Source organism: Diceros bicornis, chromosome 23 (assembly GCF_020826845.1).
Source record: "Diceros bicornis minor isolate mBicDic1 chromosome 23, mDicBic1.mat.cur, whole genome shotgun sequence".
Lineage (NCBI taxonomy): Eukaryota > Metazoa > Chordata > Mammalia > Perissodactyla > Rhinocerotidae > Diceros > Diceros bicornis.
In genome coordinates this window covers 32,136,054-32,159,010 of record NC_080762.1, presented here as the reverse complement: position 1 = coordinate 32,159,010, position 22,957 = coordinate 32,136,054, and the positions used below count along the sequence as shown (strand labels likewise).

The 22,957-nt window shown below is 33.5% G+C and overlaps 1 protein-coding gene across 3 annotated transcripts in view; it reads left to right on the top strand.

Annotated features, from left to right (window-relative positions):
• The window catches only part of GRIK2 (glutamate ionotropic receptor kainate type subunit 2), a 654,115-nt gene that overhangs the window by 624,343 nt on the left and 6,815 nt on the right, over window positions 1–22,957 (top strand). For all 3 annotated transcript variants that reach the window (XM_058566570.1, XM_058566566.1, XM_058566567.1), the window contains exon 15: window positions 14,590–14,840. In XM_058566570.1, coding sequence (XP_058422553.1) covers window positions 14,590–14,840 — 251 coding nt within the window. The remainder of the gene's footprint in view (window positions 1–14,589; window positions 14,841–22,957) is intronic.

The window sequence follows — 22,957 nt, the reverse complement described above, 5'->3', positions numbered from 1 at the left end:
AATATTTTTAAAAGTATACGTATTTTCCTTTTTTCCCCCCAAAAGTCCATGTATCCTCTTCTTAGCCTGCTAGGCCCCCTCCTGTGTGATTCATCTAGGGGCCTCTCCACCACCATTCATCACTCTGAGTGTGATGGTTACTGCCCAAAGTGTGTTGTGAAATCGCTGAATGACTCAGATATAAGCTATTTAATGAGGGAAGCTCTGTTTACACAAAAATACCTTAGTGGAGCAATCAACAATGATGTGAAGGTAAATGCTAAATAAGGATAAGCTGGTTTAATTAAGCTTGGGGTGACATTAAATCCCTTTCATAGTTTTCCTGACTGCAGCAATGTTATTTTAATGTGGTATTTACTGTCTGGTAGATTTTTGAAGTTGTAGGTGTTCTTACTCATAATAAGTTAACTGAACTTTCTATTTCATTCAAAAAATTAAAAAAAAACAAACAAAAAAAAACCCTCTAGATCAGATAAAAGCCAAAAAGCAAATCGCAGCAGTTTTCATTAAGAAATATTGAAATGTGTGATCAGTTGCAGTCCTGCCTCTTTCAGCATAGGTGATAATCTATTTTTCTGAACAGGGAGCATTTCTACTTAATGGCATTTTCAGCTGCATTGCCTCCCTTCTGACCGCTCGTACTAAACGCCTTCTTGATTTCTCTCTTTCAAATGTAGAGTGCATATTGCGCTTTGAGGACTAGGCAGACTCAGCAGTCCCTGAGCTGGTAGGAAAGCGGCAGTCTAGAAAAAACCCATTGGGGCCATTTGGTGTTATTTTTTGCTTTGCTGTGTTCAGTTAGGTAGAAATATTGTGAAGTGACTGAAGAATCTCATTAAAGCTATTTCTATTTTAAACAATGAGCTAGTGGCACACTTCATTCATTTGTTAGTTCCTCACAACTTTAATAACTTAGGTGAAATATGTGTCAGCTGAGAAGGGGATGGAGGCAATTCTGCTCATGTCTGTGCTTATTGTCAATGATGCCAAAATTTTCTATAATTTTTCGTGTTCCCATTTTACTTGTGGGGTTAAATCAATAGGAAGTTTCAAACAGTCAGTGAATAATTATTTCTGTGAACCAAATCCGAATTAAATTAGTCATATCATAGTCACAGAACTACTAAATATATGTAATACATGAAGAATAGAAAGAGGAAATGTAAAGATGAAGATAAATGTAAAGTGGATATATTTATAATGTCTTTTGTTATTATTATTTGTTTTTGGTGAAAAAGATCGGCCCTGAGCTAACATCTTTTGCCAATCTTCATATTTTTGCTGAGGAAGAGTAGCCCTAAGCTAATATCTGTGCCCATTTTCCTCTATTTTGTATATGAGACGCCACCGCAGCATGGCTTGATGAGTGGTGCATAGGTCCGTGCCTGGGATTTGAATCTGTGAACCCCCGGCTGCTGAAGCAGAGCACGTAAACCTAACCACCACGCCACCAGGCTGGCCACCTATTATGTCTTTTAATAGTAAGGGTACATTTAAAGACAATTTTGTCACACACAAAATTGTAACATGCATTTTATTTCTACCATATTAACTTATTTCACTGTAAATATTAGGATACATTTTTCTTTCATAAGTGGATTTTAATGTTAACTTTACAAACTAATGTTTTATAACATTATTTTATGTTATTAAATACAAAATAACAGTAATGCTATAAATAATTCTCAAGTAATTTTTAACTCATTATAATACCCTTACACATAATTAGCCTAAAGTTGGGCCGGCCCTGTGGCTTGGCTGTTGAGTGCACGCCCTCTGCTGCTGGCGGCCCGGATTCGGATCCCGGGCGCGCACCGATTCACCGCTTTTCCAGCCATGCTGAGGCCTCGTCCCACGTGCAGCGGCTGGAAGGATATGCAGCTGTGACATGCAACTGTCTACTGGGGCTTTGGGGGAAAAAAATAAATAAATAAAATTAAAAAAAAAAAATCAGCCTAAAGTAAAAATACAATAGGTTGTATCATTGACTCTTTATGGTAGAAGTATGTCACATTGACATGTGGAAAATGTGAAATTTCTTTCTTTCACTTCTATTTTCTAATATTAAATGCATGAGATTTTCCTGCTTCTTTATTTCTCATTATATGATGAAGCGAAAGATGTAGAATTGGTACTAGGGGAGGCCTGTTGTTTGTTTAAGGCAGATGCCAGTGTTTATCAAAATAGAAATCAGTATGAGAAGCGTGTTTTTTCCCTGTTTTGCTCACCATCCGTTTCTAGAACTCCCAATTCATCATATAATAAGTACTGTAATATTCATCATTATAGATGCATAAAATTGCCGGCCTTCAGTTCTTCAGCTCTCCTGAAATGACTGAATACATTTGTCTTCATTAGTTGAACATAATGCACAAAAATTGATGCAAATTATTCATCTTTCTGCAGGTCAAACCTTCCATTAAAATGCATTCTATTTTTTCATTGCAGAAGCAGCATAATTTTAATGTTGGTGAAGTGATTTTGTAGGGCTAAATCGAGATCTAATAATTTTCAGAGCTTGAATTAAACGAAAAAAAAGTCAAATTACACCTGGAAAAGCTGTACATTCCTGGCATATTTGTTAAAGTCTAGATTTCATGTCACTGAAAACAAATGAGAGTCTCAGTAAGCTATGTCAGCTCCACAGACATCATCAACAGACCCTGCATGCTAGAATCTAGGAAGCTTCCAGAGGGAATTTGATGAATTGTGAGCACCAGTGTGAGCAGCCTCCATTAATATTGTAAATGCTGACTGAATGGTACCCAAACAATGCATAAATGGGTAATTCTCGTGAAAATAGAGTTCTGGTAGATTTTGTACGCAAACATTGGATCATTTAATTCGTTTAGTTAGTGTCTTGTGCACATTAGTTCAAATTCTATTATAGAGGGTTCAAATTCTATTATAGATTAGTTAGCCAGATTGACCATGCCAAACTGTCATACTTTGGTTAGCAGGACTAAGTAAGATCAATGAATCACTCTTATTAGAAAAAAATTAGTCAAAGCATAGAGGTAAAATGTGTAAGTACTAAATTCCAAAGATAACAGCCTTGCATTTCCTGGCCCTCATGTAAAAGGTGTTTTCTTAGAATGCTGTGCGGAATATGTGGTCTTTGTAGTCAGATGATCTAGTTCCCAGGTGTCCCAAGTGAAGTTAGTGAGCCTCCCTGATACTCAGCATCCTCATCTGTAAATGGGTAGAATCAGGTCTACATAATTGGATCAGAGCATGTGCACCACAAAGAATTCCAAAGGGCTGTCTTGAAGAGATGTTTTATAATAATTGAAAGGATGTATTTGTGGCTTTTAAGTTATTTGTATCTTACCCTGTTTGCTCTCTATTCTTTCTATATTCAGAAATATTGAATATATTGTAGATAAGATGGATTGTTAATATGACCCATTCCTAACCAATTAGAAATCTTTTCCTATGGAACCTAAGTAGGGTTTTACCATCAGCTAATCAGTGTATTATAGTTAGGTAACCATCATTTTGGGGAAGAAAATTATTGATATCTACTTTATAAAGATGAGACAATTCCTATTGTAGGGTGTTATATAAATAAGTAAAAGGAAGTTTTTCCTTCTCCAAACATTTCGTCAATGTTTAGTAAACAGAGTCTGAGATGTTCAGAAAAGATTATCTCTATAGACATGTATGCCTCTTTTACATTTGGTAAATTTATAAGAAATTTTATCCCCCTACAACCTGCTTGGCTCTGTAAAATAATGAACATAAAATATAGATATACATCATCTCCTTTCTTAAGGAGACAAATGTGGAAAAACAACTATAACTGTCAGAAACCGAATCCTGCACCTTGAATAAAACAAAGCAGAAAGATGAGTTTTTTGCAAGGGTTTCAACCTGCAAGCCGGGAAACTCAAGGCTACGGAGAAATGAGTTTCCAGTTGCTCACAGACTAAGGGGTTTTTATGGGATACATACATTCGGCTTTTAAATTATTTGGCTTTTCAGCTAACTGGTTGCCTAGTGGTCTTCTTTCTTATTTGGATCAGGGTAGCTGAGTCAGGGAAACAACGAAGTCCAGAAATGTCCTCAACAGACTTGGCCTTTGGGGACTGCCTAGTGTCTTCTGCTGATTTCTGGGCTATAAATTCCTGTAAGGTTAGGTTAAGTTTCCTTTATGCACCTGCACTGACCTTCTCTATTTTGTCCCTGACATAGGTGACTCCATTTTAGTTTGGTTCTACATAACACAAAATAGGGGAAATACAACATAAACAAGTGATCTGTTGTATAATGCAGGGACTCAGAGTGGTAGAGTTCAGTGAAGACCAAGCAGTCAGGCCAAATTGGAAAAAGGACTTGAGGTCTATCTTCAAGAGAGACTCTGTTGAAAAAATTATCCTCTTTCCCAATTTTTGGGTTCTTGATGATTAGCGAGGATGATGATTTAAAATGGTCCAACTTTTATATTTCATTCATTCAAGTTTGATATTGGATTTGGGACAAAAACATCATTGTAAGGAAAGTGTTCCTGACATTTCCATTCTTACCACTATTCAGATCATGACTAAGCAGATGAAAAATTTCAAGGAAGCCAGGGTTTCTAGGATAACACCATTTCTATTTTCATACTTAGTGTCAGAGTTTCATGATTTAATACTCAGAGAAGAAATGTGACTGCAAATCTACTTCACCAGCCGCTTTTAACTAATATGTATGAAGTACATCAGAACCAGTGAATATAGTTTACTTTTTAATGAAAAGTGCTGATAACATTTGCCAGTTTTATTTTTTTTCATGTTAGAGAATATTCAGAATATGAATAAAAGGCAAGTAGCTGAGACACATACTCTATAATTTGAATTTTTTTATTGATATATTTTGTGTGCCTCATATAAGTATCTCCCTTTGTGATCTTAGATACTTGAATATTCTCCTGAGGATTCTGTAAATATTTCTTCAGGTAGAATGCATTTACATTACTTTTCTATAGAGGTCATAAAGACATTGCATCTTGAAGTCTACCACAGAGGAAAAACACAATCTCTATCCAATTTAAGCCAGTTATTGATTTTGAATATAGGTGCTTAACTTTAAAATTTACTGTATCAACCACGTCCTTGGTGGTGCATCCACTTTATATCTGTATATATTTGCTCCCTAAATCCATATAGTCTCTACCTCATGTTGTTTTTTTATCTTTCTTCTCTCATTTCTACCTTAACAGTGGCATTTATATTTGGTTCCATTCCACCATGACCCTGATGTCTTGTACCTAGTTGTGTCCTCTATATCTAGAAGAAATGAACAGAGTGGGTTTGGGATGCTCTCACTGTCATTTTCCTTTCCCGTATATACCTTTCTAAACCAGGAACGCATATAGAAAGAAAGTAGAGGAAAAGTAGACAAAAGGCAGCCAAAGAGATAAAAGAATTATTGTCCCTACCTTATTTTCAAAATAATGCAACCTTTTTTGTGTTCCTACTCAGCAGACTAAGATAGTTCCATATGTTACATGGTTGTGTAGTATTGTGTTCTTTATTATAATGCTCCTCATATTTGTAAAAATTTATTCAATGTATGTGTTTTTTGTTGCATTGAAAATTCTACAAGGACAGGTCTCATGTTATGTTGTTCACCACTCTATGCCTAGCATCTAGCACCTAGGCTAAGTAATATTTGTGTATGTAAAAATTAATAGCAAAAAAAAAAACATGATTCAGACATGGTCCTTGCCCTCAGGACATTCAAATCATCATCTAATTAGGAAAGCGATATAGAAAAACATTAGACAAATGCTGTACTAGGATGTCTGCAATGTGCTATGGCACCAAAGAAGAGGAGTCCTGTATATCTCTGTGACAGCCAAGGAAAGGTGTGCAAAGATAGAGAAGGATGAGCAGAAGTTAATCTGGATGAGAGGGAGTTCAATCAGAAAACTGGAGGAAGTGGCACCCCAGGCAGTGGGAAATGCAATCAGTTTGTATTGCTGGCAGGTTTGGTGTAAGGAGAAGAGGATAAAATCAGAGAAGAAGCCATTGATAGGTTGAGGAAAGGGATTGTATGACATATTTAGGAATTGGGATTTTATTCTATAGCTCTAGAGCACCACTACAAAATTTTAAGCAATGAAATAATGTTATAGATTTCCAATGTCAAAAGATTACTGGGTATCATGGAGAATGGTTTACTTTTATCTGTCATTTACCATTTTATAATTAAAATATTATGGGTTGATAATTTATTTTCAAGATGAGATTAGTCTTCTTTTATTTTTATGATTTTTGCTCATGAATTTCTTATACTCCTATCAAATTCAGGGCTTTTGATGGGATATCATCAAGAGAAAACACAGGAATGATGACAGTGACTCCATACCAGTTTAGCTGTTATCTAACAGGAAGTCTGGAATGGCCCCCATGAAGTGATTAGTTGCTATATATATTAAATGATTTATTTGAAATAAATGTTTTATAATTATTAGATGTACATTAAAGATCTAGATATAATTTGGGTTCATGAGAAATGATTGAAGATAAAATTGCAAGCATGCATGACCAATTATTAAGTAATTAATATATTCCTTTATTTACATGTGTATTCATTCAACAAATATTGTATCCTTACTGTGTGCCATATGTTATACTAACAGAGCAGATACAATCCTTGTCTTTATGGAATTTACAGCCTATGAGGGTAAATGAGCATTAAACAAATAATCACAGAAATTATTTTTTAGTTACAAACTGACACAAATTCTGTAAAGGAAAAGAACAATGATGCTATGGCATTGTACAACAGCATTACTGACTGAAGAAAACATAAAACTGGAAATATAACAATATAAAATTTAATCTGAAAAGTAAAAATAAAATTTGTCTTAGCACATCTTAAAAACAAATATCAGAAAGAAAGTGTCCTAAGAGATAATAAAACCCATCATCTGCTGAGGAAGAGGCCCTAAGAGAATGTGGTCTGGTTCTGACTTTAGTGGAAGATTTTATCATGGAAAGAATGGTAAAAAAAAAGATAAAACTCTAAAAGCACCCAAAATTTGTTGTGCATTTGAGGAACCCAGCACTCATCTCAGCATAGGAAGCAGGGAGCCATTTCATAACATTTAACATTGCCAGTAGCACTGTCATTTAGAATGGAAGTTGGTGGTTCCAGCAAATACCCTCAGATCCTTCGTGCTGGCAGGTCTTTTACTTGTTAAGGCACTGGCCAAGGGAAACCATAGACTGTTGATGTAAGTGCAGGAATGGCATAAGAATTTAAAAATGTCTTTGTCACCCTAACTTATTCTAGATGGTCAATACTAGAAGTATGAAATAAGTCTGTTCATGGACTCTACTTATTCTATTGAATTCAATAAGGATCTGAGAAAATGTCCTATATCAGAAGTTCTACCTTGACGTATTTTGGCTATATCATAATTGATATGTTATAATTGATTCAATGTTTCATTCAAAAAGCACTTATTGAATGCTTACTGTGTGATAGGCACTGTGCTAGATGCTGGAGGAAATAAGGTTTGTAACAGATGGTTGATTACCTATAACTGACAAGTAGCCTGGTCTTAACCCAACATTTAAAGGGCTTCAAGATTTTGGATATATGTCTTAGAAACATTTATCAGATTAAACTCTTTCAAAGAAGAGGAATAATTAAGACATTACTAAATTTCTTTGAGCCAAGTCTCTGGAATACTGTATGCTTAGTGATTAGGGTATACAGTAGTTCCCCCTTATCCACAGTTTTGCTTTCCTCAGTTTCAGTTACCCACAGTCATCTGCAGTCCAAAAATATTAAATGGAAAATTCCAGAAATAAACAATTCGTAAGTTTGAAATTGTACGCTGCTCTGAATAGCGTGATGAAATCTCTCATTTTCCTGCTGGGGACATGAATCATCTCTCTGTCCAGCGTATCCACGCTGTATACACTACCCACCCGTTAATCACTTAGTAGCTGTCTCAGTTATCAGATCGACTATCACAGTATCACAGTGCTGTGTTCAAGTCACCCTTATTTTACTTAATAATGGCCTCAAAGTACAAGGGTAGTGACGCTGGCGCTTTGGATAAGCCAAAGAGAAGCCATAAAGTGCTTCCTTTAAGTGAAAAGATAAAAGTTCTTGACTTAATAGGGAAAGAAAAAGAATCATATACTGAGGTTGCTAAGATCTATGGTAACTTTTATTATAGTATATTGTTAAAATTGTTCTATCTTATTATTTGTTATTGTTGTTAATCTCTTACTGTGCCTAATTGATAAATTAAACTTTATTATAGGTATGTATATATAGGAAAAAACATAGTATATATAGGGTTCAGTACTATCACGGTTTCAGACATCCACTGGGGGTGTTGTAACATATCCTGTGGATAAGGGGGACTACTGAAGTCAACTACCCACAAGATATGTAAATAACTGTATTTCAGAAAGTGCACAATATCTTGGAGCAATGATAAGCTAGAAGAAACCTAAAATTATGAGTAGTCTACTTCACAGAAATATCTTCCCAGACCCAAAAGAGAACAGCTCCCCAGATGTTACCTAGTTCTGTGTCATATGCAGTACATAATATCATCATCATGATCTGAGTAACTATGAAATATAAAACGAAGGAAACTAAAGTCCTTTAGGAAGTGGACAGAGAGGATTTGCCATTATGAAAAATAGCAAGCCAGACCCTTAGAATTTTTTTTTTTTTTTTTTTAAATATTTTTCCCCCAATTGGTTTTTTTTTTTTTTTTTTAAGATTTTATTTATTTATTTTTTCCCCCCAAAGCCCCAGTAAATAGTTGTGTGTCATAGCTGCACATCCTTCTAGTTGCTGTATGTGGGACGCGGCCTCAGCATGGCCAGAGAAGCAGCGCGTCGGTGCGAGCCCGGGATCCGAACCCGGGTCGCCGGCAGTGGAGCGCGCTCACTTAACCACTAAGCCACGGGGCCGGCCAGACCCTTAGAATTTTAACAAAATATTTACAGGATTTATGTGCTATTAGGAAGAACAAAGGCTATGTAGCAGTTTTTTTTTCTTTTTTCTAAAAATTGGTTTAATCAGTTTTGGTATACAACTATATTTAAATAACTCTTATAACTCTTGCCCCCCAAAACTATCTTGTAAAGAGACTTGGAAGCCAGGTGTGGAGACGTGTCTTAAGGCTAGCAGTGTGATGTAAATTATTATGAGATAATACTTCATGAAGCACATCGAGCAATGGAAGAAAAAGAGCATACAAAAAAAAAGCATGTTGATGAGTTGTGGTGTAATCATGTGTAAATTCAAAGACAGGGAAGAGGATATCTAGGCAGGGACAAGCAGAAAGATCTAACAAGGAACAGCATCTTTTGACTTAGAGAACTGATGTAGTAACAGTAGTAATATTGTGTCTAGGCAGTACTTTCCAAATTGAGGGTAAAATAAAATAACTGATGAGGACATCAACAGATGTGAGGGAAAGAATTCTTCCCCTAAAAATGAATTTGACAATTATAAACAAGATTTTTAACTTTTTAATTTTTTTCCTGTAATGGATAGATGGAAGCTTTTATTTTGCTAATGTATAATGTGAATTTACAAGAAATGTATTTGTTATGGAGTATTCTTCAAACCTATCCAACCAAGGAATTCTTTAAAAATGGAACACAGATGTACATTTCCCAAAAAGAGAAGTATGTGTGAGAAAATCCAATTTTGGAAATATTGGTGTAATGAGCTTTAGAGATATACATGGAAAGCAACAGTGATTTTGTTTTTGACCTTTGCAATTGACTAAAACATAGAGAAGCCTGATTTGAAAGTAAAGAAACTTTTGGCAGGATGGATGGGAGATTACCAGTATGTGGATAATGTGATTTTAGCATGTTTCACTAAAGCATGTTAAGTATTAGACAACTTGCTGTGCAATCTTAAAGAAAAGCTATTTATCAATCAATGATTTTCCCCAAGAATTAAACATAATGCTGATTGCATTAACTTTATCATTTCCATACTGTCTAGATGTACTGAAATAGGATAAGGAAAATGTTGGTTCATCTTTAAAATTGTGAGTCTGTAGAGTATGAAAAGGACAATCAAATGAGCAAATCAATAAATTGTTTGCAGTAGACTTAGAATTTAGAACCAAGTATGTATAACAACATGTGTGTTCCATTCTATAAGCGTAAGAAACTTAGAATGATAGAAAGGAAGGGAAGGCAGGAGGGGAGATGGAGGAGGTTGCGAGGAGGTAGGAGAGGAGGGGACGGAAAAGGAAGAACAAGAAGGAAAGGAAACAAGAAGAGAAAGTATAAGAGAGAACGAAAGGAATGGAAGAGTAGTGGGGAAGGGAGAAAATAAAAGGAAGGAAGGAAGAAAGAAAGGAGGGAAATCAACTCAATTTAATAAACCCAGCAAGTTAGCTCTGAAATATTTGGTGAAATTTGTATTAGTTGTTTATAATAATCACGTTTATTTTCCTAAGGAGCTTTTAATCTATCTGTTGGGAGAGATTTTAATGAAATTATAATTTTATGTAAAATTCTTTGATCCAAATTTAACATTTAGGGGCATTTAGAGATAGTAATTCCATTATTGAGGAAATTCTGAATAGGTGCATTTGTAGTTTTATATATGCTCGTGCGTATACTGTCACTGTCTATCACGTGAAACTGCCTCTGTGCCTCCTTCGAGTGCTCATTTTGAGCCCCAGGTCTGATTTGTCTGGCATATCAAGGGCTTCATTATGTCATAATCATATGTTTTCTTTCTTTTTTTCTTCCTTCCTTCCTTCGTTCGTTCCTTCCTTCCTTTCTTCCTTTTTTCTTCCTTCCTTCCTTCCTTTTTTCCTTCCTTCCTTCTCTCTTTCCCTCCCTCCCTTCCTTCCTTCCTTTCTTAAGTAAGCTATAACTTTTTTAATCTAGTAAATGAGATCTTTTATAGCAGCTTGTAAAAACATGATAGTTTTTTATTTTTTAAAGATGTGAAATAGAAACATTTTTGAAAAACAAAAAATAGTTTTTAAAAACATAACTTTTTAAAACATAATAGTTTCTTACTGTCAGGATAGGTTATACGTTTAAATAACCAAAGAAAGTCTCATTGCGAGCAAGAATATAAAAGAACCAAAAATCAGAGATTGCATAGCGAAAGTCAAGGACTAAATTCGGCTTCAGGAGGTGTTTAGCTTATCCTGCATGGTGTTTTTAAAAAATAACTTATTTGCCAACATTTTAACGTAGAGAATTTTAGACAAAATATTTCATGTGATCTCGCACAAAAATTAAAATATCTGGTAACCCTGTGTGGAAATTCTCACAGAATTTTAATAAAACTAGAACTGAAAGTTTGCTTTCCACTTTGGATGTTGGAATTTTCCAGATATTTTTGTCCTAACTTGCTTCTTCACTCATTTATGGTTAACTGTCTGCCCCCTTAAGCATTTGAGGATTGACGTTTAGGTACAATAGTATATATTATAATAGACATATTTACAATTTCCTCAGTAGTGTTCTAATCAAACTTAGAGTCCTCTTGCCAAATACACATCTTTCTCAGAGGCAACCTTACATGAGACCCCAGCTTCTCTCAGTTAGCACTCTATGCCATCATAGTTCTTTGCTTGCCAGTATGTGGATTGAGGCTGGGTTGGGACTTGGGTGAGACTTAGTATCTATCTGTCTCACTAATGGCTCTTCACTTCATTAGAGCTAAGCACATGGCTGTTCATGTCACAAGGAGGGTGAGATACTTTTGTTCTTTGATCTCAATATGTCCTTGAGATTTTTCAACCAGATGAAATTTCAGTCCACGTTTGACTTCAACTCGTATCTGTATAGAAATGCTTCCCAGGGAACATCAAATGATATACCAGAGAAGTAATAATTCATTGTTGAATTATTGTTTCTTTTAAAAAATAATTACCTAAATCAATGACACAAGGACAAGTACAACATGGCAATGAAATACTGTCATCGATTACATTCCCTATGTCATTTCATCTTGTTAAGAACCTCAAAATGAAGTATATTAACTTTGTAGCTTTGATTCAAACCAAATGCTGTTTATACTTTATTAATTTTACACTGGAAAATAAGTAGGGGGAGGTTTGCTAGCAATGGGAGATTTTTATATTTACAATAAATGCTGGAAATAGGAAGTTCAGATAGCAAGAAATCAAGATGTGTCCATCGTTTGTTGAAAAGTGTGTTGCTTTTGTTTGTGCCTTATTTTGAGAATGTAGTGGAGAAGATTGTGTTTGAAGATATGAGAATAAACATCCTAATGCAGTTCAGTGGGTATGGTGAGTTGGCAATAAAATAATATTTTTAAAATATTACTCAGGATGAGAAATGAGCTGGCTCAAAATATTACTTAGCTGGATCAAGAATTTTCCATATTCGAAAGTCTACTTTTCAAGTCACTATCCCCCCAAATTTTGCTTTTAATTGTACTTCCAGAATATAGGCCACATTTTTATGTTAGCCACATGTGACCATTTTCACAAGTACTATCAGCACAAAATTTGGTTCAGATACTATGTTTCTAAATGAAAGACATATTTGATAAACTGCAATTCTGCTTAAAATGGAATTTTTTCCTCAATCAAATATTTATTTTGCAGGGAATATACATGCCTAATCAGAATGGAGATTTAGAGTAAAAGTGACCTTGAAGCTGGTACTAGGCTAGATATAGTGAATTAATGAAAACTGGATAGCCAAATAAGATGGCCTTAATTAATGGTTTTTAAAATACATGTCAGAGAGACCAGAAGCACCAGGTTGTCACTCTTACATTATGTTAGGAAGGCCTCAATTAGATATTATGCTCCTTAATATGAAACATTTGTTGAGAGCCTATTATGTAAGAAAAGATTGAGAATTAAGATAGACAAGAGATGATAGAGAGATAGAGAGATAGATAGATAGATAGACAGACAGGTAGATAGGTAGATAGATAGATGGGTAAATATCCTTTATTCTGAAAAGTTTATAATATCCTTTGGAAAATAGGTCACATCTTGAAGGGTAAATAATAATAATACTAGGTGACCTAGGCTGAGTGTACAGTGAGTGGCAGATCGAGGCCGAAATTTGCATGGGCTGGGCTGATCCATTGAGACCTGAAGTGGCAGAGGGGCAGAATTTAAACTGAACATTTTCATCAGAGTAGTCTTTGGAAGAGAGCACAGGAAAGAAAGTGAGAAGCAGAAATTCCCCTACTATACTTAGGAATTATTGCACAATGAAAATAAAATATTTGAGTTCTAATTATAGGAATGGATAATGCCCTTTTTTAGGAAAGCTATAAAAAACATTGTATAGAAGCCATATACTTAACTATTTCTTCTGAGTAGATTAAGGATTATGTTCAAGAAACAGTTCTCTAGCTAGATTTGTTAGATCTTCACTCCTCCGACTTTTTCACTAGGATGATTCTCCTTGTCTTTCTACTTTTGGCTTGCCTATTCTTGCTAAAAGAGTAATGCTGAATTAGTTCTGTTATATTAATCAAGTGAAAACAAGATATATAGGGGTGTCCCTTATGAAGCAGAAATGTTTTCTGAGCAGATTTTTAATTGCGCTTACCAAAAACAAAGCTTTAGATATAGATGTAGGTATATTTAAGTGAAAACAAAATCACAGCAACATTGAATACAAACTGAAATTAGTATTTTTGCGTAAGCAGAAAAACACTTAAGGATGAATTGGTGCAGAAAAATGGAATGTGCAGTGTAGTGTTTTAGGAAAGAAGATTAAACTTTAGAAACAGGCTATTTCTGGGTGGGAGAAAGCAATAGGACCAATCCCCTGGGACAGATGTTGAAAGATGCATATAGGTCAATATTCTATGCTTCTGGGCAACCAGTTAGAAAAGTTATTACTTATCATATAATACCTAGTGCAGACGAATATTTACCCCCATCAGCATAAATACTAAATTTCATTTATATTGCTGTTTCCACTGAAAACAATATTTCCTCCCAAAGCATAAAATGATAAATAAACAAACAACTAGAAAATCTTACAATGTGTTACCATGATGATTTTTGAATGATCCAAGTATGTACAAACTTGTTACTTCTGTTATGCATATCAAATAACAAATATGAGTGATTACCTATTATCTGGAAAGTATTAGCTACCCCTAAATACAACTTGTTAATCATGATTGCCTTAAATTATTGCACTTAATTGTGGGAAACATCATTTTTTCCACCACTTTCCTAAAAATAGAGGTTACAGTTTTATCCATGATCTGTTTTCAGTGTAAAATGATTCCTAGACATTAACTAAATATCCTTGCACTCTATCCATTTCCTTTTGTAGATTTCTACTTACTGTTTTACTTATTTTCCATTGCTCTGAGTTGAGTCTGCCTTTTAAAAAGAGACATTCCTTGCAAACAAAATTCATTTTACTCTTCAAAATCAGCAAGGCTGCCCGCCTTATCTTGTTCAACTTCTATTCTCTGTCATTTTCCAGTTGTTTTTCTCTACTGAAAATAAATATTGGCACACGTTGGAGTGTTTGGAAAAAGCTCTGTCCTCTTCTCGTCGTGTTATCCTTTAATTATGGAATTCTGGGTTCCTTGAAATGGTTAACATCCCCTCTTTTTTCTTAGGTTCTCCGTATAGAGACAAAATCACCATCGCGATTCTCCAGCTGCAAGAGGAAGGCAAGCTGCACATGATGAAGGAGAAGTGGTGGAGAGGCAATGGTTGTCCGGAGGAGGAGAGCAAAGAGGCCAGTGCCCTGGGGGTTCAGAACATTGGTGGCATCTTCATTGTTCTGGCAGCCGGCTTGGTGCTCTCAGTTTTTGTGGCAGTGGGAGAGTTTTTATACAAATCCAAAAAAAATGCTCAATTGGAAAAGGTAAATGTCACTTTTTTACAATTTAAAACAATAGTTGTCATAATAAAACACACTGGTTTTGATCTTGCCAACCAAGTTCTAATACTTAGAACTGTGACTGTTAATTGTCTTCTGCCATTCATTATATAACAAAAGTTCATAGAAAGAACTCACGATCACCTTTGTGATTTTTAATTTAAACATAGGATGTTTAATTGAAGCTAACTTCAGGATGAGTGACTCTTTCTCCTCTTATTGAAGATTGAAAAAAGAGAAACTTTTGCTGCTTGAAGTTGATTGCAGTTAGTTATTGGAGGAATATAATTAATGAAGGAAGCAAAAATCAGAAACTGTAATATGAAGGAAAAAAATACTTCTTTGCAGATGAAAAGTTTTTTAAAATACAATACTGATCAACAGTTTCAAGTTAGAGAGTAAATGAAATTTTTGTTTGAAGATTTTTAGTCCAATAAATTTCTAATTGGAAAAAATCTTAATTTACATTGTGGAAATTACAATTAATTTTCTATATTAATGAATGTGTGAAAATATCGTGGGGTCTTTTTTTGCCAATTAATGTTATTCTTAATGAGTCCTTTATTCCCTTGCCCCAGAGTCATTAGAAGAATATATATAAATCTCAAAAATGTTGAGATTATTGCAATTTTTCTTGGAATTTTAATACATTGAGTCTTCATACAAATGTCTTTATATTCCATTCTTGAAAAGTTTGTGAACCTCATTCAGATTATGTATTTCTAGTGCTATAATTTCCTCAGATGGAGAAGTTTGTGAGCCTCATTCAGGTTGTGTATTTCTAGTGCTATAATTTCCTCTTCTATAAACATGAGGAAGACTGTTTATAGAAAAATCTCTCTTTCAAATGGTACGTGACACTTTTTGTATGTAAATTTATAGCTCTGGATGTGAAATATTGCTTTAATATTTTTAAGTCTTCTGGCACTTTAGTCTTTTTGTATATAAACATCTCTTTTGTTTTTAATAAAAAAAAATTTTTTAAGGCTTAACTTTTACACCCTGCTTTAGAGTGAGATTATATTCTCTTTAATATTTGAAAGGTTTATGAACTTTTATTTGTAAATATAAAGAGCAGAAATATATTTTAAAAATAAGATCATAGGGGCTGGCCTGGTGGCATAGTGGCTAAGTTTGCATGCTCTGCTTTGGCAGCCCGTGGTTCGTGGGTTCAACTCCCAGGCACGGACCTACGCACTGCTCATCAAACCATGCTGTGGCGGCATCCCACATGCAAAAAAATAGAGGAAGATTGGCAACCGATGTTAGCTCAGGGCCAATCTTCCTCATAAAAAAAAATCATACATGAATATAAGGTAAATATATTCTGCTAGTATTCTTCGAACCACTTGCACCCTTAAAACTATTTTTGAAAAACAAAGACATTTGATTTGTCTTTAATTATTTGTGTTGCAATTACTCATCCTTTCTGAAATCAAAATTTTGAATATAGCATTTCTACATTTTTAATTGACTATAGTACCTAACACTTTGAAATAATGTTGTTATAAATGAGTATTTTGTTAGCCCCATCTGTCTTTGAGTAAAATAACCAATCGAAAAATTTGAAAAATTCAGACAATCACATGATTTATTTTCCCACAACATTCAGGATGGCTATATCTGCTGACTTGGCTAAATCAAATATTTTTTGCACTGATGTGAATGACGATTGGATCTAAGTACACTTTTTTATGTTATGATCCTTTTTAACATGAAAAGAGTCAAAATGGGTTTTGAAATCAAATTCAAAGAACTAATCAAAGATAAAAAATAGTAACTCATCAATTTCCATTTTTACTGTAATTCGTCAATAAATGTGATATTTGGTTAGCTAATGCTTAATATAAGTCCAAAAATTATAGAAGGAATTTGGGTTTTCTAGTAGGAACCTCAAATCATCTATATGTAATGATTTTCTTTCAGTTATAGCTCAGTATTAAAGTAAAACAAATGAATTAATCTCTTGACAATATGTGGTATTCTATTGCCCTTGTCTCTTTGTGTCCTATTCATATGATGTACCTAGGCCTTGTCTCTATGCACAATTATTTTATAAGCATTCTTTTAAAAAAAAAGATGGGGGATTTAATTCTGTAAAATAACCTTCTTCATTGTTGTTATAAATAACTAGTTTAGTTGAATTTTTCACATGTCAATCAGCTCTCTTGAATTTCTATGGACCTCTATGACCTTCTAAAAAATTAGGAAAAAGAAATTAATGTACCTTTTTTGACTCAAACATCACATTGAAGAAACAACTGTGTTGCTATTGCATGAATATTATTAGTCACATTCCTAAAAGCTTTCTCACGTTCTCCCCACATAGCTTCATAATGAAATCCAAATTCCCTAGCTTAGCAGATGAGGCACACAGGATCTGTCTCTGTCCACCATTGTAGTTTTATCTTTTGCTTCTTCCCAATTTGCACCTTTACTCTAGCCACACTAAGTTACTTTCCATTTTCCAAGGTCATCTGGCTTTTTCAAATCCTCTTCCATTTGACTTGAGCAAACTTTGTCCATTTTTCTACCTTGCAAACTCCTGCTAGTCATTTTAGATTAGGCATTCAAGACTAGGCATCAACTTACCTAGAAAGCTTTCCCTAATCAATGGGTATCATGAGTTTGGGTACAGGGCACAGCTATTTCCACAAGGTGGTGTTAGGTTTTCATTTCCTATTCCAATGAAAAAAATATGACTTATATATCTCACTTTCTTTACTTAGCGGGTTTCAGGTACTATTATTATTCCAAAAACATTTCCTCCCCCTTTGAGAAAGTTAGGAAGGTATTCTGCCCATTTCAAACCGCATCCCTCATTAAGCCTAGATACCTTTTCTCTGTGAAGCCTGTGCACATCTCCATTCTCCCTTAGCACACTACTTTACTCATATTTGCTGTTTTCTATGTGTGGGTTCCTCTCTCCCTATTAGAGTCTTAGTTACCTTAGGACAGGGACCTAGTGTTTTGGTTTGAATCTGCAAGGTCTCCAAAAGTGCCTGTTGGCATTAGGTAGATCGATCTATCTATCATCTATTTATCTATTTATTTATATATCTATATCTTTCTGTCTATTTAAATTAGTAATAAAGTTGATTCTAGTAACCTATCTAGAAAAGTCTATCATAAAGGAAAAAAAAGAACTATGTTTCTATATAATTCAAAAGAACTATGCTTATAAAATAAACAATTATGGGTTTATTAGAAGGGATCAATTTTATTTATTGTGATAAATTAGGTTATGGGGCTCAATTCTTTATTTTTCTTGAGAAAAATATTTTATTAGGTTGGGCTATACAGTTTAACACCTTACACGATTTATTAAAATTAGCCGTAAAATATTCCTAGATTGTATCATAAGATATGCATGAGGACATGCAGAAATTCACAGTTTATTTACACTTATAGTTGTGCCTTTAAACTAAATTTCTTGTTTTAAAAATAAGGTAAACATTTGGGACATTATTCATTTACTCAATAATTATTTATTGAGAACCAGAGAGGCAATGAGTTCTAGTTTGCACATGGAAGGTAAACAAAGATATCAAAGCAAAGATTCACGATTCCAGCCCCAAAGTGCTTTGCTATCTCTTTTCCCTTCTCTTTCTCCACTTTCTTTCTTCTTTCTTTAGTCTGTAGTATTCCAGTATTTTTTAAAAGAACAAATAAAATTTTCAATCTTTATCTTAATAGGCTGGCAGATATAATAGACATGCAGTCCAGTTAAATATGAATTTTATGGATAAAATTTGTGAATAGTTAATATCTTTCCATGTCAAATCTTACCTCTGATGATGATGATGATGATAAAATTAATAATTATTATTATTTAAACGTGAAAATAAGTTGTCTTTTATAACACATATTTTGCAAAATATTAATGGAACAAATAAGTCTTGATGATTATAAATTTTTTATATTTCCAAGTTTTTTGACAATTCAGTGGTATAAGAATGTATCATTTTTAAATGAGGTCAGGTTAAAACCGAAAACAGAAGATAATGCTGAAATATGTAGACCTTAAAAAATTTAAAACCTGTAAATTGCATTCCTTTCAGATAACCACAAGATGGTGTATTACAATTTTTATAATACATAATAGCTTTAATTTTGATGCAAATATTAATGCATCAAAAATACATAGCTTTTCACTTATTCGAACTTTTAAAATATGTGTGTATTTATTTTTCTGATTTTTCCAAAGTATAACTTGACCATTTGGGAAGATACTTAAAAAATGTTTCTTCTCTGAATGTGTCTGAAAAAGTAACTAATCAACATGTGCATTTCCTAATTGATTTTCTTTTTTGCCTTACCTTTTCCCTGATATAAAAAATATTACTACTTAAAGTTCATTCAGTAAGCAATGCAAGAAACTGTTGTACATCTGAGGCAATTATCAGTGCATTTCCGGTTACGTGGATTTGTTTTAAGGTCTTGTTTCCCCCTTCCAAGTCTTAGTTATAACTGAAAAGTCTGCTTAATATACAGAATTTTGTTTTCTCTGGTAATATATTATCTTTATGATAATATATTGGTTTCGAAAGCATGAATTATGTGTAATAATTTTAATTTTTATAAAACTATTTTATGACATAATTATGATTTATTAATTTATGTTTAAAATTACTCATCATTTCTTAAATATTTGAATATGTCCTTTTTTAAAAGATATACATAATTCTGCCTTCTTTTGATTTCCAGCAAGAATGGTAATGTAACTCAGGCAGTTTGATCTTTTGTTTTTATCTGATTTGTATACAGAAATATTTTCTTTCCCATGTAATTGAAAATGGATTTGCCTGTACAAATTGTTTTTATTGAACATGAATCTTTGAGTTTCCTGACATGAAAAAACCTTAATGACACAAATATTCTCTTTCTTATTGCTTATGTATAAACAAAATGTAGTAAATATGTCTGAGAAATAAAAAATATAAATTATTGCTCAGATATTGAAATTGTAAGCTATGTTTCCTGTCCTGGACACATATGTTTGTTCTAACTTTCCTCTAAGATGATTGAATTACATTTTAAGAACTATTTGATATTGTTTTTCAGAATATAGGCCACTTTATTCACCACGGTTATTTGTATTATAGAACACTGGTAAATCATATCCAAGATAATCTCTAAATAATTATATTTTTCCAATCTGGAAGTTCAAAAAATATTTTCAGGGCACATAGAAGATTCTTCAGGCTGTAGCTAAAAAACAAATATAGAAGGGAGCTGTATCTCATAGTAGAAGGACAAATGAATGAAACAACGCAATTTGGGGAATGATAAAGAGAAAATCAGTGGTTTCGTTTAAACCTGAAAGACCTGGGATTCTGGGTGAGAGATTATTCACAGGGAAAACACTTTTCAAAGCTAGTTGAATCCGTATTTCGAGGAACCAGAAGAATACAAACAGATTGTTCATAGATCCTTATACACAAATTGCTTTCAGCATGTTGAAGAATTAGGTCTAACAGAGGCAATGCTTTTTAAAAGAAGCCATTTATTGGATAAGATATACGAATGCAAATACTGTTCTAAATCATCAGTAAAGATTTTATTTCGATATTTATATTTTCCAAGTAATGTCTATTTACAAGCCACAGAATATCTATGTTTTTTGTTAATTTAATATATGGAATTTTAACTGCATTTATCTTTTCAGAAGTTAAAAGTTCTAAATAAATTTTCAATACAATAAAATTTAGCTATAAAGCAAGTTGCTATTCAGAAGTTAAAAGTTGCAAATAAACTTCGGACAAATAGTCCATTTTGTATTGTTTTTATGTTACTGCCTTTCTCTGAGAGCAGAGCATCTCTCAATTTCCTTTAATGACCTATATAAGGACTAACTGGATGGCTTTTTAAAATGTTTTTACATACAAATATAAAATCATACTTCAAAATGAGATGCCAGTCTTTATTTTACTCACTAATCTACTTCCAAATCAACAAATGGATTTTTAAGTCATTTGTTTATGATAACCCATACTCTTTTTATGCACATAAATGATGTTTTAAAATTAATGTTGTATCTCAACAGATAGTCATTTTACTATCTTATTTTTATAAATGACTTTAGAGTTTTTAAAGTGTAATATCTCGTTTGAGTACAAAGTTACCCTGAGAACTGTGCAAATGTTATTGTCTACATTGTGCAGATGAGGATAAGTGTCCCAAAGGTTGTGTGTTTCTCAAGGTCAAAAATGCCTGGTTCAATACTATTTACACTATATCATATTGCACAAAATGGAGGTAGAAGATTTAACTATTTTTCTCATTATTTTTTCTCCCTGAAGTTGTTTGATAAAATGTGTGGAGTAGGAGTTCGAATTAGATAAACAGGTCGTGGGCTTTGATGATAAACATTGTCTAGTTGTTTCGCTTTCTTGGACATTAAGCATGAGTTTTGAAGAAAAAAAGACTTGGGATCATTTCTCAACTTTGTTCAAACTTGGATAAAATTACCTAACCTTTGTATATGTCTTTTCAAATAAATCAATGGGTTATGAAGTCACCATAGGTGAAAGTGTTATAAAAATTAAGATAGTTAATACACGTAGAGTTTTTTGCATGTGTCTGGCATATAATAGCAACTATTGTTATAATATAATAATAATTATTATTCATAAATCTGATACATTTTAACTGCTAGCCCTTAAGAAAAGAGAGTTTTCCCGGAATTAAACATTAGTTATTCGGATGTTATATATTTTGTTGAAAAATGGTACCGTTATGACTATTAGCAAGAATGTGATGATTAACATGGCTTTTTCTTAAAATACATTTCACAGCTGCATTGACTAAAGTGGTGTTGAAGCTTGTCAGACTTTATTTATTGATTTTTCTAGCTTAAATAGGAGAAGTGTAAAAATGTATAATGATGTCCCATTTTTCTCTGTCTCGTATTTGCAAATTGCAATATAGAGATATTCTGTAACTGTTTCTTTAAGAGTTAAGGTTTCTGAGAATATTTTAACCTTTGGTTATGTTTATCGTTGTAAAATAATCCAGGCTAAAGCAAAGGAAGCTTTGTCCCTTTATTCACTGCGGAAAAAAAAAAAATGCGTTTCTTTTTGCTCCATAATATTTTTCTGTATGATTTATTATTTAGTATTCAAAAAATTAACATTTATTAAGAACAGAGCCCAGGTAAAGGGCTCAACTGAAATTCCAGTCACCGTTAATGAGGCAGGCTGTATCACAAAGCATTCACAGGAGGAAAGTCAAGAGAGTAGTGTTCCTCTTTTAGCTCTGATACCAGTTGTGTGCATAACCTTGGACAGATAGTTTGACTTCTTGAGTTTCAGTTTCTCCAGCTGTAAGATTACAGTGATCAAGCAGTAGGATCGTTAAAGAATCTCCACGTTGCGTCCCGTCTGACTGCCGCACATCTTATCTAAACAATACAATTTTTGCAAAAAGATAGCTGCTCTAAAGCTGAATATCAAGATCAAAGCTGCTATAAACATTCTTGACATGAGTGTCTTAACTAGTCGTTTTTCATCTCTCATTCCTTCACCGTTGCATTTATACAGCCTTAGGTCAGTTCACACTTCTGATATATATATAGCATGAGCTATTTGATATTTTAAAAAGACTATCAATTAAAAAAGGTATAAATCAAAAGGAATAGGTCACATTAAATGACATTTATTTTCCTCATTTAATACATCGGCATTTATACAAAATATTGCATGTTACATCCTATATACTTTTAATTCCGTTTTAGTTATCTTTAGTTAATTTAGTTATTATCTAATGGGGGATAATTTTCTGCAGGGATCACAGCGACTCTTTGGATTTGTCTCTACTACTATGTGATTTGGAATTCTTGTTCAAATGGCCCACAGCATCAGAAATTAATTAGAAATGTCTCTGAGAATGGAGTAGGTATCCATAATCAGTTAACTAATAATTTAAATGACAAACACAAAACAAAACAGTTTGGTTGATATATGCTAGTATATATTATAACATTGAGCTACAAAATCTGATAGAAGCAGCTTGAAGATGTTTGGTAGGGCTTCAAGTAGGAACTGTGTGCAGAAATGGTTGGAAATGATTCTGCATGAGTATTAGAGTGCCATTTAGTTAAT